At 38.2% G+C, this 17,901-nt stretch overlaps 1 protein-coding gene and 1 long non-coding RNA gene across 3 annotated transcripts in view; both read right to left on the reverse strand.

The window, feature by feature from the left end:
• Nucleotides 1-5,390, reverse strand: part of LOC755670 — a 59,942-nt gene extending 54,552 nt beyond the window's left edge. For both annotated transcript variants that reach the window (XR_004063836.1, XR_004063835.1), the window contains exon 1: nucleotides 5,234-5,390. This is a non-coding gene — a long non-coding RNA (serine/threonine-protein kinase A-Raf). The remainder of the gene's footprint in view (nucleotides 1-5,233) is intronic.
• Nucleotides 5,391-6,861: 1,471 nt separating this feature from the next.
• Nucleotides 6,862-17,901, reverse strand: part of LOC575742 (E3 ubiquitin-protein ligase HUWE1) — a 70,879-nt gene continuing 59,839 nt past the window's right edge. Inside the window, exons 72-80 of the mRNA XM_030983561.1 lie at nucleotides 16,978-17,117; nucleotides 16,324-16,584; nucleotides 15,260-15,650; nucleotides 14,662-14,995; nucleotides 14,042-14,254; nucleotides 12,095-12,200; nucleotides 11,123-11,422; nucleotides 10,554-10,744; nucleotides 6,862-9,429 (exon numbers count right to left, since the gene is read on the reverse strand). Of these exons, the coding sequence (XP_030839421.1) occupies nucleotides 9,327-9,429; nucleotides 10,554-10,744; nucleotides 11,123-11,422; nucleotides 12,095-12,200; nucleotides 14,042-14,254; nucleotides 14,662-14,995; nucleotides 15,260-15,650; nucleotides 16,324-16,584; nucleotides 16,978-17,117 (2,039 nt within the window). The 3' untranslated portion in view covers nucleotides 6,862-9,326. The remainder of the gene's footprint in view (nucleotides 9,430-10,553; nucleotides 10,745-11,122; nucleotides 11,423-12,094; nucleotides 12,201-14,041; nucleotides 14,255-14,661; nucleotides 14,996-15,259; nucleotides 15,651-16,323; nucleotides 16,585-16,977; nucleotides 17,118-17,901) is intronic.

The raw sequence follows: 17,901 nt of genomic DNA on the forward strand, positions 1-17,901 counted from the left end.
GGCACATGTCCATTTTGCCTTTACACAAACAGCAAAAATGCTCATGTACATGTACATGTAGGTATACATGTACATGTAGTCATGTACAAGTGCTTTTGACAGAAATCACTTTAAATCTTTGTAGTATGAGCTAAAAAAAATAATTTAATTATCCTTCAATAGCACACAAAGAAACTTCATTCGAACAATTATTCACACTACTCTACAATGGCAATGATTGTGCTATTTCCTATAATGGAATTTCTTTATCCAAGTTTTCTGTATCCTGCATTATCTTATTACATTTATTATCTTGGTCAATGATGAAGTGTTTGGCCAGTAAACAACGCCTCTCCATTACAGACACACAAAAAGAAATACCGGGCAATGTGAAAGAAAAGAATGTCTAAACCACATTCCAGCTGCTGCTACAAGATCTGATCTGCCGCCATTTTCAGACAAAGTTTTTTCATTTGCCATGACTAACCAGAGAGCACTTTTGGGAGACAAAGGGGAGAAAATGAAAGTAGAAGTTGACCGCTCAAGCCAAAAATGGCTTTAAAGAATGAGAAGACTTAAAAATCTACTAGTGTGTGTGTGTCTGTATTTGTGCACGTGTGTAGACATCTGTATCCAATGAAAACGAAAGTCTAAAAAATAATTATACTACACTGTACATCAAAATTCAAATGTTGGTATTCTTATTTTTTTAAAGTAAAATGGAGTGTATGTCAATTAAAACTGTATATTTTTCTGTTGAGAAATTCAACTTAAATGATAACTCTCTGTAAAAGCACACAAGTTGAATACCTTTCTAGCTTTACACAGTGATATTAGCCAATCAAGCACATAAACATAGTAATACCCCCCCCCCCCCAAAAAAAAAAAAAAAAAAAAAATTACTGTTGCATACACTGTACATGTACAATGTAATTTTGTATGGACCACAATTATACATGTATGCACAAAATATTAGTCATACATTCACATGAAGATAATGTTCTGCTTTCTTGTATTTGCTGGCTAACTTTTCCTTCTTCTTCACCAAAGCCTCTTTTAGGAATGTTTGTAGAAATATTATTTGCATAAAGGTATTATGTATTTTTTGTTTCTCAATACTATTACCCCAGGTATCTCTGCTTCTCCTGATCAACATGTCCATGTACAGTATACTGGTAAACAAAATCATACCCTGATTCCAACATTGGTAAACTTCAAAGAATAGTCGGTTCTAAGTCAACTTATATGTACATGTACTACCAGTAATCCTATGAGGTATATTTTGACAACCATTATGAGATCGATATACCCAAAACATGCCATACAGACAAAAGGACAAAATAAAGAGAGGTGCATCTTCTAAGAGACATTATAACACTTGTCAGAGAGTTTATGCAAGAAAGACTGTGAATGCAGTTGAACGCACTGACCATCATGCTTGGATCAGAAAGTGTGGAAAAGCTTTGCAAGTCCCACATTGACCTGTACAGCCATATCAAGACACTAGACATCATCCGTATTAGTGTTGTAACATCATGGATATCTCAAATTCCGTATAACCGCCAGTCAAAACCGGACGGTTTGCGGTTAAAACGATTAAAAAATAAAAAAAAAAAAAAAATAAAAATTATAATTTTTTAAATAATTTGTGTTTTAATTGAAAAATCAAAAGAAATCACATTATTAACAAATAATGTAAATAATTAGAAAAAAAATCACTGAACAAAAGCGGAGACTTTACTGTCGGGCATGCTTTGGAACAATAACTGGGTTTCACTTTGTTTATGAAGCTAATGAATCTAGTACGCACGTGTATTCATGTTTATAGCTCACGATCATGATATTGCAGAGGTCAGGATTTGGGATTTAAATGGCATCAGTGAAGTATTGTGCATGTATTTCAAGGCTGGCCTGGGAACTAGTTTTACAAGTCAACTTCTCAATCTACAATCTTGCAATTGATTGTTATTGTGTAGATTGTTGCTCTGCAATTCAACATTCAACAGTCAGGGCTGACTTATGATGACTATAATGTCGCCCAAACTTGTTTTTGTTCAGTGATTTTGTTTCTAATTATGTACACTACATGTATTTGTTGATAATGTGATTTCTTTTGATTTTCCTTTAAATTAAAAAAAATAATAATTACAAAAAACAGGAAAACGAAACCGTCCAATCGAAAACAGATAGTGCCATTGACGGTCGGATACCGGTCGGATACCGGACGGTTAAAAGTTTGACTACAGCACTAATCCTTATCATGAAGGAACAGGAACCAAGAGCTTTTCAATTGAAGTCAGTTGACCGCACTGACCAGTGATCAACTGACAGTGATGCTTGGATCTGAAAGTGTGGAAAAGCTCTGCAAGTCCCACATTGACCTGTACAACCATATCAAGACACTAGATACATCATCCTTGTCATCAAGGAACAGGAACCAAGAGCTTTTCCTCAAGGACTTCATGATGCCTGAATTCCTGTTGTAGCCTGGAACTGTAAATCTTGATGCTATGTGGATCCTATCGGATTTGACTGGGTCCATTATATGAGGGGAAGTGGGTGGGTGGGGGGAGGTGGGTTCAATTTGTAGAGAAAAAAAAGGGTAGGGGGCGGTGTCATTTGTCTAATGTTATGATGGGTAAGGCTGCAACCCTAAAGGTCATGTGCCTGAAGTTACTACTTTTAGGTGGGGAGTTTTCCACTTCCAGGGTGTACTGAGTCATTTGCATGCATATTGATTTCCTACATGTATGAATATGATTTTGGACATTTTTGAAAATCTGTGAATGAATAGGACCAAGGTTAAATTAATTTTTAAAAGTTGCCCCTTGCCTACATGTACAGGGATTTAACCAGAACAAGGGGCAATTTTCGAAAAACAGATAATGAAAACTAATTACACAAGTTATTTAAGTTAAAAAAAAACAATGTTAATTTCATAATGCGAATATGTTCACAAAATTTCCGCCACACTCTCAGCGGAACACGAACGGTCTATGGTGGGAAGCTAATGTGCTGGCAGTTTGCCAGTGAGGCTACTGCTACTAGATCTGCTGCACGCAAAATTACAGGGACTCGAAAGGTTCGCGGTGGGAAGCTCGCCGACTAGATTTATGACAAAACAATGTTAGATCGGCTGCTGGCAAAATGAAAGCAACTACATGTACGATCAAGAACATTGTCGGTGATATGATAAGTGAGATGATATGATAAATTAGACCAACAAATGAACCTTGATAGATCTGTAATGACTATACAAATGCCAGTGTTTATTTTTCCATTTGACAATGCATATTGTCTGCGCAAGCATGACACGTCGCTTCTGTCAGTCTTTCACTGTGCCCCCCCCCCCTTTTTTATTTTCCACAATTAGTAAACTACCTACAAGTCACTGCAAGAGAACCTTTCACTACACGTATATATGGTGTCACTGGGCCCCATTCAAGCTAATGATAATTTATATGAATGAAATACCCATCACGGGTACTGGGAACCTCGTTGTCCCACTGCCTTTCGGTAATTTATTATAAATATATTTCTAAACCTCAGGAAATGGCATCATGGTCGTGCTGTGTTCATGTGATCATGTTCAAAGAATTTGTCTGTGTACATGTATGTATCAAGTTTTTCAGACATGCAATTTTTAATTGTGTAAATGATCAGTGACACACTCACTACTGGTATGTTAACTACTGGTCACTTGCCTGTCAATTGGTCATTTTCGTAATGTAATTCAAATTGAATGCAAAAATCTTTAAGTGCCTTGTTACAAATGATTTCATTCACCTGATACAAATAGAGTTAAACCTGTCTATAGCATCTTTTACTGTTCTGTGGCTCAGTCAAGCGAAAACGAGGCAGAAAGCTGGTCGAAATTAAATGAACAAAGATTGGTTTGGTTTTAGACTTTTAGTCAAAAGAAAAATACGAAATGATTTTACATATTTTTATTTCTTTGAAATTGTCCAGCCCAGGCGGGGAAGGACCTTTATTTTGCTGCGAGGTGCAGTTGTAGGCGCCGATTTGTGCATGTGAACTTGTCACAAATAATGGTTGTTTTTAAAAAATAAGGATGACAGACAGAAATCCTGACATTGGCAGCTAGTTTGGTTCTAGTTTCAGAGTGGTGAGTGAGTCGACACCCTGTGTATGATTGAGCTGGGAGACACTTTGGCGCTAGTTCAGAATCATATCCAGACTTTGACCCGTAACTCTGGAGTAGAGATACCCTACTTAAACATACCAAATATCAAGTAAATATTCATCAAATGTGCAGATAATGGTAATGATTTAATGTTGACTTGTTGTTAAATGTTTCTTACCTGTTTCATGTCAATTTTCTTCTCTTTGGGGGAGAATTTTTCAGAAAAAACATTGATATTAGTATACACTTTTTCACAGATTTCACTGCAAATCGCTGAACAATACAAGTGCATACCGATGGTGGTGGGTTGCGGGCGGGCGCGCGCCTGTGTGAAGTTTATCTTCGGTCTCAGATCCCCATTACGGTAGATAACTTCACACAGGCGCGCGCCCGCCCGCAATCCATCACCGGTATGCACTTGTATTGTGCAGCGGTTTGCCATGACACCTAAAGAAAATTTACACGAAACAGGTAAGAAACATATTTTAACAACTTTTAAATCATGACCATTATTTGGACATTTGATGAATATTTACTTGATAATGATAATTGGTATGTTTTAGTAGGGTATCTCCACGCCAGATTGGTCATGGGTCAAAGTCTGGATATGATTTTAAACTAGTGCTGACACTTTTACTCACGGCGCCAAGCCAGTGCTCTAATGCTCTTTTGAGTTTCGGGCACGGGTGAGCATCAACGATTCGGGATCCCGTTTCAATTAAAATATGAAAAGCTCAAATTTAATGGGACGGTTCCAAGACAAGATTTCAAATCTAGTCTCTAGACAATAACACTGCCCATAAAACTAGTCTGAATCAACAAAAAAACATCCATTCCGGGACAAACGCCAGCATAATTAAGTCAGCTGGCATCGGCTCACCCGGTCCGGAAAGGGCTTCAATACCGAGCCGGGCCGTGGCAGTGAGGGCCCGGGATCGTGATGATGATGATCGCACAGCTCAGCTCAGTCACTCACATCACACTCACAGTCATCACTCGGGTCACTCACAGCTACACAGAATGGAATGAAAAACGGAACCGACACCTGCTTCAACAACTACTAAACAAGACATAAAAACAAGTGAAACGAAAAGAAAGTGAGAGGCTCACCTGCTCTGTTTTCGTTCTGTCCCCCATGTTGAAATAATCCGAGTGGCCATTGTCACAGCTGGGACTTTCACTCGCAAATTGCCCAGCCGAATAAGAAGCAGGGAATTCACTGCTGCTGGTCGCCATCTTTCTGAAGGGTTACTTGGTCACGTGACAAGTAGTCGTAGAGTTCGTCAAATGATCTGTATCTGGCTATAGCTAGCTAGCTGTAGCTGTACGTGTTGAATCGGCTACATTTACCAGGCACAGCTCTGAAGCCATATAGCTTCATAAATTTGCTTGTACTTGTATGTAGGGGGATGCCAGCGGTATTTTAAGTGTTTAGAGTAGATTTTGTTTGGTGAATACTTAATGAAAAGTGATTTAAAACTCAAATTCAAAGTATATTACATGTACTAATGTGAGATAAAAAAAAGATGTCATCCCAGTTTCACATGCCTGGTTTTATGACTTTAATTTCATGATCTCCCCCTGATTTTTCCCCTTAACTCCTAGAGTTCAAGAATATGCAGTCACTAAAAAGCTGCAGTGCCACATTTCAACATAAGAGAGAAATATAGAGGGAGAGGGAGAGAGAGAGAGAGAGAGAGAGAGAGGGAGAGAGAAAAGGGGAGGGCTAGAGAGAGGGAGAGAGATGAGAGAGAGTGACAGAGAAATAGAGAGAGAGAGAGAGAGAGAGAGAGAGAGAGAGTGTGTATCCTAATAAAAACATGCAACTAAGTAGTCTACTTTCTACAAAATAAAGCACTCTTCAGAGAATCCCCTGACTCTCAGACACCTATGGTGATTTATATCAACATGTTTATAATATACACCCTCTCATTCAAGAAACATACCAACATAAACATAAACATCATATATGCAAATCTGAAGTTTCATTATCTACTTTCTTTGAGGCCACTCAAAACATTTCATTCATTCAAACAATCTTTCAACATAACATCACCGATAAGCTTTCGTCTACATGGTTGGAAACAAGAAATGACTCTATTCTCCAACTTTGTGCTTTAAATCTGTATCAGTTAATATACAAATGTTTTTGTTGTTGATTGGGTGCATCTATGAGTGGGTGCCATTACACTATATACATCTAGAACCATCATCATAATGATACAGTGTACCGACAGATTACAAGATAACTAGTCTAACTTGGTCTGCTGCAATGAAAGTGTGTCAATGGCTCCAAATGAAGGTCAATACAAGCCTCGACATCGTAACAGGTATGAAGATGATAATCCAAGGAAATCCCGCAGTTGGTATTCATAAAAGCGGACTACTTTATTCCTCCCGTTTATGGAGCGCCAGGTGTCAACTTCTCATTACATCAAGTTATCAGAATTTCATTATTTTCTCATTGTCATCTTTATTTGCTGCTACATAAGTTATTTATGACTTGATTTATCTTGCTTATCTTGTCACAGAATTACGCTTTTTGTTTTAAAGACCAAAAGAGAGAGCTTGCTTGACAAGTGGCACTCCATAAATCAATGAATTAACGGGAAAGTTAAGCCAGGCGTGACTCTATGAATATGATCCTATGAACACAAGCAGACGGACAATCACATAGCTCTGGTACAGCAGTACATTTGTAAACAAACCATTATAAAGAAAGACACTGAACTCAAAGATTAATTTTTCTCTCAATAATTCATCTTTTTAATTGGCAATGACCATCAACTTCTTTTGCACAGATGGCTAGAGGCCCCAAAACATCTTCCAACAATCTTCATCAATTACTTTCAAGTTTCCCTTGAATACAAGTCTGTGAAAACAATCCTTGTCTTTTTACACACACTCATATTTTCCACAATTCCTGAACAAAGAACAATAAATCCATTCAACACATTGAACCGTTCCCCCACATAATACAATCGCATCAGGAAATATGTTGAGAACATAATGATATGATGCAATAAAGTTATTGCTTCAAATGCATATATCATTCCTTAGTTTAAGTTCGTTAATCAAATACTATATTGTTTTTAATCTCATTTCATAGCAAGAATTTAAACTTTTTTGTATACATAACAAAAAGAAATCAAGCCCTTCACAGCTTTTATACCGTCAAAAACATTAATCATATGATATCAAGAACAATACAAGTATTTCAAGTCATCTCAGAATAACCCACTATCTTGTCTATTCCTCGTAGAAATGTACAATTCATAGTTGACAAATTATCTATTATACAAAGACATATCTAAATTGTTCTCAACAATGAGTATGACTGATAAACACCACACCAATGGAGAAATACTGGTATACAGAACTTATAATATGAACATCATAGGAAAAAAAACCTCCTCAACTTTGTCAAAACCTATCATTTCATAAACTACATATATTTCCTGTCAGGTCATAGATAATTCTTGATATTAGATGCTGCTTATAACATGGCATAGTCAAAGAAAGTCGTAAAGAGAAATAAAACATGCAATATAAGTCATCAAACCACATTACTGGCAATTTCAAAAGCTCAGCTTGCAACTTTATTTGAACAGAAGTGCTTTAAAAAGACCACACAGTTATACTGGCCTAAAATATGTCTTGTTTAATACTCTTACTTCGTCATGACAACATCTCATTATAATTTCTCAGATAGAAAAAAATAAATTACATGTACACGTCGCCTTTTTTCTTTTATTGTTTACTTGAGCATAAAATTCCTCCGACAAAATTAATTGGCCTTCATGGTGATAACAATCATGATCTATCAGGACTGTGTCACGCACATGTCTATGTGACTGGTATGTATGTTAACATGTATGTACATGTTGAATAGTAATTTTGATGATGGAATCCCCAGTTTTTGCTTTTGCTGCCTTGAGCTGAAGTGGGAATCCTTATAGTGTATGCAGACATGCAAATAGTTTTTTTTTTAATTAGTGATTTTTGCAAGTGTATAAAGACAGTTTTGGTTTTGGTTTTGATTCTTTCTGAAAAATGAGCCTTTTAACATCCTCTACAAAACCTTGTTAAAACAGATCTGCTCAAGAAATTCTAAAGTAATCATGTCCCATTTTATAGTTTTCAGAAATTTCAGGTCAAAGTCATGGATTTTTAAGACTTAGTAAACTAAAATTGAGCTTGACAACCTCTGTCATACTAGGAAAAAAAAATCAGCAGCTAACAGGTAAGATTCATTTCCTCATACATTACCTACGTAACTGGCCAAGTGAAATGAGAGCTCTTAATTTCCAGTCCAGTCCATATTTTAAACAAGTTTTTGTAACTTTAAATGCATAGTCGATACCTTGCATTAATCATCATCTCACATGAAACAAGTTTAATGAGATAAACGGAAGCACCTTTAAGGATACCTAGACTCTAGACCCTGCTTGATGCTAGCTAGCTCTCAACACTGACTCACTACCAATCAGCAACACATGTAAACTATTTGAAAGTTAATACCTCACGACTGATAATGAACAGGTATCCTCTACAACATATTATGGATCTTTCCTCATATTTCTGTTTTAATACAAGCAAGCCATCAAACTTACATTTGAAAAATGAAATCGAACACAAGAGGCTGTAATGGCTATGCAAGTGGAAAGCCTCGGTTAATAGCATATCAAACACACCAAACTATAACCATGAAACGGGTTTCTAACTAATATGATCCGAACGCAACAAATGCAATATTTTCATCACTTTCAATTTGTAGAGCTCTCTTGCAATAATTCAGTCAAGGACAACATGTTATGATGCAGATTAAGTACAAATGATGCTGCCACTATTAAACAGCAAGTATATTGACGGTGTTAATTCTTCCATTTGTAATAAACCAAACTATATGGCCACGTCGGCCTATATAATTGTATGTAGTATATAAGGTATAAAATTCAAAGTTAAGAAAGATATATATGGACATACTAGTGGCTCTTATAATATCCCTACCAAAAACAAAAAAACTCCCAAAAACTTTATTTAAATCTTCCTTCAAATATATATTCAATGTTAATAACACAGTAATCTCTGGCATAAACTTTTCCTCCTTACACAGGGAAAAAAAATGGTTACATATATATAATTTCATCAGAAAGAAAAGTCATAGATAAATGTCTTCCAGCATCCAACATCTCTGTGGATTCTAGGCAAGCCCAAATCCTTCAGTGCACTCTTCAATAGCCAGGAGGAGCATTCGACGAAGCTTGTCATACGTCTCATAGGCTGGCAAGTCTAACTGGTTGAAGCTGTACAAGAAAAGGAGAGTCACATCATCAAGAACATTTAAAGGCAATATCACAAATTAGTTTAAATTGGTATTTCTGGTTGAAATAAGAATATGTCATGTTTGAATACTGGTAAGGTATCTGGCTGCTTGGCTAAAATTCTGTGGTATAAAGACAAATAATTGCAAGATCCTTAAGGAGATACAGTTCTACTCATTTTCTTCACATTGCTAAAGTGAATAAGGAAACAATAATATAAAGGGATCCTGGCCATCATAAAGAAATACTGTACCATGCTACTTATTATTATTATTTTGTAATGATCTTTCTTCAGTACTTACAGTGTTAACTTTGAGCTGGTATCTTATTTCTAAAAATATGAATAAATATTGTTGATGTTGATAGAAAGTTTTACACTTTGTAATAAAAACAACATCTGATTTAAAAACACATTTCTTTGACAAATGTCATAACTACATCTTCACAAGTAAGGCTCGCTCAGACATGACGCAGCAAAACCATAACCTTTTTTTATTTGTTATGATGGCGTAAACAGACCTGCCAACCTCTGGAGTTCAAAAACTGTATTCTTTAATCCCAAAAGTTGTATTTTACTGACAAAAGTTGTATTCTTAAAAAACGAACAAGGACTGTTACGCGGATCAATGCCTCTTACAGTTCCTACATACAGGAAGAAATTTTTCAAAGGATCGTTGGTTGGATATGCATGATTCTGTCACGATTGGTGCGTTCGATTAACCAATGAACATCCCCGAATTGCCGATGTGAGATGCTTGTAGGATACTTTATAGGACAGAATGGGCATTTTGCCATTGAAAATGGCACACACACACACAAAAATGGTATTTTATTGAGGAAAATCGTACTGTCGTATTTGCTTCTAAAGATCGTACTAAATACGACTAAATCGTACTGGTTGGCAGGTCTGCGTAAAATGTAGTATGCTTCACATTTCTGTATCTTATAACACAGAGCTCGGTGAATATTCCCAAGTCCTTTGTTGCGTGCAGTTACCATTCATTTACACGTTTAAAAAAAAGTGTCATGGATTTTTTGCGGCAGTTACTGTGCCATATCTGAACAAGCCTTTATAGTCATCACAATACAACCTTCCGAGTGCTTACCATGTATGAGCAGTTGGCAGTCTGTCTGTAGACCTGTCATCACGATGGATCTGGAATTTCTGAGGTCCGTTCATGCCTTCCAGTGATGCAAACCCTTGGAGGGGCACCTTGGATGTTCCAGTCACAAACTGCACAAACTTGGCCCTTGTGGCTTGATCAAAGGAGCGTAGCGCTCTCCAGAACCACTGGATCTGAAGTTGGAAGGAAGTCATTGTTTACAAATAATTTTCAATTCAATTTGTGGGTAAGATGTATTTTGTCTTTACTATTTTACATGGGCTATTTTGCTTTCTACGTATCCATGTGTTCATAAATGAGACGGAAGTAAAGCTGATAGAACATATATTTGTTCTTATACATATTTCATAAGTGACCTAATATCATACCTCAAAGTTGTTGAGAGGAAACATACTCAAAACTTATTACATTTACCATCATTCCACTTTTAAAGATTGTTTTTCCTCTTATTCATATCCTAAAGGAAAAAATAAAACATCCTAGAGGTACAAGTTTCCACGCAACCTGTGAAAATATGTTCAGAAGCACAAAAACAAAGATTCCAAAGTTACCTGCAGAGAGTTGCTCTGATACTTGTGGTACTCTGTGTTGGCTTTGAGGTCATCCACATCAATGGTAGGCAGCCCAGCAATGAGCAGCTCAAGCTCCTGCTCATTGAAGATACCAATCAGCTTCTTAGGGATGATGTCATAGAAGCCTTCCAGGAAGCTATCGATCTGCTTGCGGATGGCAGACGTCATCTTCATCTGACATACAAGGTGTACGTACTCCTGTTTGTTGTCCTCGGTCACAATCAGATTGCTGCCGTTTGGTTTCAGGTCTCTCGCTTCTGTCACTCCAAACTCTTCAATCTGTAAGGAGTATATTCAAAGTCAACATCAAAATGTTGTATTGATCATGCACAAAATAATTGTTAAGAGGATAACAAATAATTAAATCCAACATTAATTCATGACATAATTTCAAAATCCTAAAGCTTCAGTAGCAATATCTTGAGTTATGTAAGCTGGAAAGTTTATATTTTATCGTTAGTATAAGTTCTATTATGTAGTATCATTTTATTGTGTTTGCACCACAGCTCTTTTTAAATGTACATTTAGTTTACCAGAGGTAAATCACTCCACAATCCCATTTTCCATATTTCTCCCCTGTGAAATCCATCTACTGTCAGTGGAATAATACATAAATATGAACTTTCTCTGTTTGTTGTATGAAGACAGTTCTATGACTCATGCTCTCGCAAAATTTGCTTTGGAGTCAATTTCCAACATTTTAATTGCCTGCCCTGGGGCCCGTTTCATAAAACTTTGTATCTATAACAAATTTCTATGACAAATTTGCTCTCAGCCAATCAGATGCCATAATTTCAGTAGCTTGTAACTTGTTATTGATATCAAGTTTTATGAAACAGGGTCCTGGAATTTCAACCCTGGAAAATACATTACACCTAACCCGAACCCAAACTCTCAAACTAACCCAACCCGAGTGCAACCATAAGACTAGAGGAGAAAACAGACACATACCTCAGTACTGAAGGTGAGATCATAACCAAGTTCAGAGACATCATGCTCCAACAGAAATACAAGTCCTTGGTAGAAAGCATAGTCTTCACTCTCCATGTCAGTGTATCTGGGGGAGGCAAGAAATTGGATTACAATTAGATTAGATCAAGATTTTGATAAGATATTTAGAAATGTTGATCACCACTTCGTCATTTATATCAAAAGGGTTAACAACCTGTCTATTTTGATAGGTTAACAGCATATTAATATGACTGATCACATTACTTAAAAGAGACAAATCAAAATCCTGTACTGTATTTCATGAAATTGAGTGATATTGACTACTATCACTTCTTTCGATCCATCACGTTGTTTAGCGTGGTCAAAAATAACATTTTGATCTTTTTCCATTTTAACAGAAGAACATAAATAAAAAGAATTCCACATAATGTGGTTCTTTGAGTCAGTGTGGTGTAGTTAAACTGGGAAGAAAATATCAATGTCCAAAACTTAGCTTCTGTAGACCACTTGTGTAGAAAGGTAAACAGACTGATGCTTTGCTTTAGTTGTGTATTTTATATTGCACTCACCAAGAAGCCATGGGTTAATCAGAATGAACACAAGGTTTTTCAATGGTGCTAATCAAGGAAACAGATTGAGAACTAAAATTCTTAAATGTAGATCAATGTATGGTAACTCAAAAGTTTGTATATAATCATTTAATTCAAAACTAGATGAAACTTTGACTGCCCGTAGGTAGAAACTAGATGGAACTTCGACTGCGCGCAGTCGAAAATGTGCCTCCGTCATAGAGCAATTTTACAAACCAAAACAGAAGAAATTTTTCGAATTCAAGTTCAATTGTAATCCATTAACAGGTTCTCAGAATATTGTGATTACGAGCTATTTTTGCATACATGAGCCAATGACCTTTGACCTTATGAACCAAGAATCTACTCAGTTCATTGGCTCTGCAAGAAACATACATGACCTAAGTTGGCAGGAATCCATCAATCGGTTCTTGAGATAACGCGATCACGAGCTGTTTTTGCATACATAATGTGCCCTGTGGCCTTTGACCTTTGATCTTGTGACCCCTACATCTAATCAGTTCATCGGCTCTGCAAGTAACATACATGACCTAAGTTTGGCAGCAATCTATCAATCGGTTCTTCAGATAACGCGATCACAAGCTCGTTTTGCATACATAATGAGCCCTGTGGCCTTTGACCTTTGACCTCAAAATCTAATCAGTTTTTCGGCTTTGCAAGTAACATACATGACCAAAGTTTGGCAGCAATCCATCAATCGGTTCTTCAGATAACGCGATCACGAGCTCGTTTTGCATACATAATGAGCCCTGTGACCTTTGACCTTTGACCTCGTGACCCCAAAATCTAATCAGTTCATCGGCTCTACAAGATACATACATGACCAAAGTTTGGCAGGAATCCATCAATCGGTTCTTCAGATAACGCGATCATGAGCTCGTTTTGCATACATAATGAGCCCTGTGACCTTTGACCTTTGACCTCGTGACCCCAAAATCTAATCAGTTCATCGGCTCTACAAGATACATACATGATCAAAGTTTGGCAGGAATCCATCAACCAGTTCTTCAGATAACGCGATCACGAGCTCGTTTTGCATACATAATGAGCCCTGTGACCTTTGACCTTTGACCTCGTAACCCCAAAATCTAATCAGTTCATCGGCTCTACAAGATACATACATGACCAAAGTTTGGCAGGAATCCATCAACCAGTTCTTCAGATAACGCGATCACGAGAACGGGACGTACGTACGTACAGACGTACGTACGTACGTACGTACGGACGTACGGACGGACGGACAACCCGAAAACATAATGCCTCCGGCTACTTCGTAACGGAGGCATAAAAACCTGACAGATCTCAACATGAATGTTCCTAGAGAGGAAGATAAGTAGAGCAAGGAATGGAATCTTACTTGACTGGCTTCCCAAGGATATGCTTGTAGAAGGAGCGAGAGAAGTAGCACTCCAGAAGCTTGTTGTCATAGATGGCTTTAGCCATGATGCGGCCCACAAACTTGAAGTAGCTGAGATGGTTGGAGTTGCAGTGGGACGATGGGTTGGGGATGTAGGTTACTCTGTCTCCAGGTGAGGTACGGAACAGGGCATACATCTGGTTGAAGATCTCCCTGCGAAGAAGAGAATCAAATAGTATTGCGAATCATGGATTAAAATATATGATTTGGATAATGAGAATCATTAATAAGTATTTCTCCTTTTCTTCATACCTGACGTTGTCTCATGTGACCATGCAGACCTCCAGCATCCTGGCCTTCTTCTCCCTCAAAGACCACATAGAAGCGGTTCTTCCACTGCTCTGATAGACTACAACAGTGTTTTGAAAGCTTTTCTAGATATTTCAGGGATACCAGTTGCTTCTATCAAATGAACTAGAAAAAAGCCCCATATGTGCTGTGCATGTGCAGCATGAAGCCTCAGAGATTAAAATGGGAAGGATTAAGGGTCTGAACTCGAGCTAATGCCTCAAAGTAGCAGCCCCCATTGATAACAAAACAAAATGAACAAAAGGACTCACTTTGAGATAATGAGATACCACTCCCTGAGCAGACCTCCAGCATCCTGGCCTTCTTCTCCCTCAAAGACCACATAGAAGCGGTTCTTCCACTGCTCCGGGGTACGACGATGCAGTTCACGATACGAGTCCTCAAACACATGCTCCCTTCTCACATGGATAGCCATGTCTTCACGCCGCATGCCTTCGTCACCTCGCTCCATCTCCTGACGGAAGTAACGTCTCTTGACGTCAAAGTCGAGGATGCGTACGTGGTTGACGAGCACGGAGAAAGGCCCCTCTGAGAGATGGATGGTAGATTGGCGAAGGATCTGGTTGAGCACGTTGCGATGTTTCTCTATGAAATATGAAATGGTATACATTGCTATTAAAATGCACAAAGGAACACACAAGTCCCACTGGAGTAGCATTAATTGACATAATTTAAACTGTATATATATTTTACATATCACCATTTTTCTGCCAGAAAATAATCGCTTATAAGAACTGTTCAGAGCACTTCAACATTTTGTTTTCATATCTTGTTTTGGGGCAACAGTGCATTTCCAAAACTTTGTGTGCTTTGCACAGAGAGATAATGTCAATGTGATGAATATCTTGCCTGCAAATGTTAAGAACTTCTGTATATCACACGGCATGTTAGGAGTAACAATGGACGTGACTGAGCTCTCCCTGGCGAAGAACCCTGCAGTATTTGGCATGGGTGAGATGGGACCCATGTCGGAGGCACTACTGGTGAGCCCTTCTCTATGAAGGGCCTGTGAGGATGAGGAGGCAGAGGGTTGAGAGGATTCGGGTGCAGCGGCGGCGGATGCCTTGCCGGCATCCTTGTCAGAGGCATGGACGAGGAAAAAGGCCTCTACAGCAGGTTGTAGGACAAGCACTGCATGGGTGTCTGGTGTGAGGGAGAGCTCTGTAAGACATGTGCTCAGGGTGTCCCACAGCTCCTCCAGGCCTAGGAGGTCACTCAGCTGAGGACCATCATCATCATCCTGTAGAAAATGAATTTGGTGTTAAGAATGAACATGTTTAATGTAACAGGTGGTAACTGTCAAAGAAGGGAAATTTTACAGTTTGAAAGGTAGATGGAAATCTTCAGCAAAGATTTACAGTATGATGATTTACTTTAATGACAGAACCAATGGATTGTCTGTATCTATATAGCATATCCACGTTTTGGAATGACCCTAAGAAAGATATGTAGAGTTACTGTAAACACTGAAAGCAAACACACAAAAATACTTGCACTTCAGCATTTGATATCGACGCACTACACCCTAATAATAAAATAATAATATGTCATATTTCTATTTCTGCTTTACAGTGTAATTGTTCTTACCCCGGTCATTGGATTTGATTACTCGATCAGACATGATAGTACACACGTTCCACTCAATGGGAAGTATTCCTGCCAATCCAAACACATTAAAGTCTGCATCCTACGAGGTAACCGCTTAACACCTGTGTGGAGAGTGGCAAATGTAGATTAATGTCTTGCTAAAGGACATTAATGCCATGGCGGGACTCGAATCGTAAACCATGTGATCCACTGTCCCGTGACATATCGACTGGACCAAGACACCTCTACATCAAACATCCTTTATTGGACATGCTCGGTCATGAGAATAACTAAGTTCACAATTATTTTAAAGAAAAACATCTTACCTCTTGTTTCTGACTGGACGTGGTGCTGGATGATGCTTGTCGCTCCAGTTGTCGTGCTCCCACCCCTTCTGGCAGTTGAACCACAGAGTCCACCTCCATGGGTGTTTCTGCAGGTGCGGAGGGAGTGCGTCCAGGATTCACCACCTCTCCAGTGTCAGTGACTGTGGATGAGGCGACGGGTGGGGGCTGTTCTGTGACTGGTGTGGTGTTGGCTGTGCCTGACGGCGTGCTAGCAGCTGAGCTGGTCTCTGCACCAGATGCCTTTTGTGCCAGATAGATTGATCGGAATGGAATAAGTTATGTCATTAAAATGGAAAAATGGCATTTGAATTATTCATCACTTCAATTACTGGCGCTAATCATATCATCTATTTAACATTCTAAATAACATAGTTGACACTTTTCTTCACAAATACATTTCATCTTTAAAAATAAAATATTTGAGTTTTTTCAAAGGCTATTATTCATCATTACAGGATTACACAAAAATAGTGGTTTACATCTAAAACTGCAAAAATTCCATGACAAGGATTCATTCTTCCTCAGGCGAAGTACGAGAATGAGAGAGAGAGAGAGAGAGAGAGAGAGAGAGAGAGAGAGAGAGGGAGAAAGAGAGAGAGAGAGGAGAGAAGAGAAGAGATGAGATGAACTCACCCCTTGAGATGTCTGGCTGTTCTGTCTGTCAGTCTGTCTACTACTGGCTGGGACTGTGCTACGTCTACTCATCATCTGCATCAGCTCTGTAGCATTGGTTTCCAGGGCAGCTACAGCAGCAGCAATGTTAGGACCACCCACTGTAAGGAAGGTACAAAGGATTCATTCTAATGGAGCAAGTACTCTAGAAATCAAGTAAAATCACTTATTATTGCTATATGCTCTTGTCACTTTTTTTTTTACTTCCCCCTAAAATAAAGTAATAACTAGATGGAATTCGACTGCGCGCAGTCGAAAATGATGCCTCCGTTATAGAGCAATTTTACAAACCAAAACAGAAAAAAAAAATTGAATTCACGTTCAATGGTAATCCATTGACAGGTTCTCAGAATATTGTGATTACAAGCAATTTCTCATATACATATATGACCCTTTGATCTTTGACCTCATGACCATAAAATCTACTCAGTTCATTGGCTCTGCAAGATGTTCTGAGTTAAATAGTAATCCATCTGTCAGTTCTAATGAGAATGCGTTCACAAGCTATTTTTGCATACATAATGGGCCCATGACCTTTGACCTTTGACCTTATGAACCAAGAATCTACTCAGTTCATTGGCTCTGCAAGTAACAAACATGACCTAATTTTGGCATGAATCCATCAATCGGTTCTTGAGATAACGCGATCACAAGCTGTTTTTGCATTCATAATGTGCGCTGTGGCCTTTGACCTTTGACCTACGTGCTCCAAAATCTAATCAGATTGTCTTCCTATGGTGATACACACTATCATTAAGTTTGAAGTTTTTACATCTCCAGTGGTTCTTGAGATATCATGATAACAATCTCAATGTATGGAATTTCATAAGTTGACCTCTGTGACCCTTGACCTTTGACCTACGTGCTCCAAAATCTACTCAGATT

The sequence above is a fragment of the Strongylocentrotus purpuratus genome, unplaced genomic scaffold (genome assembly GCF_000002235.5).
Source record: "Strongylocentrotus purpuratus isolate Spur 01 unplaced genomic scaffold, Spur_5.0 spur5_contig_829, whole genome shotgun sequence".
NCBI lineage: Eukaryota > Metazoa > Echinodermata > Echinoidea > Camarodonta > Strongylocentrotidae > Strongylocentrotus > Strongylocentrotus purpuratus.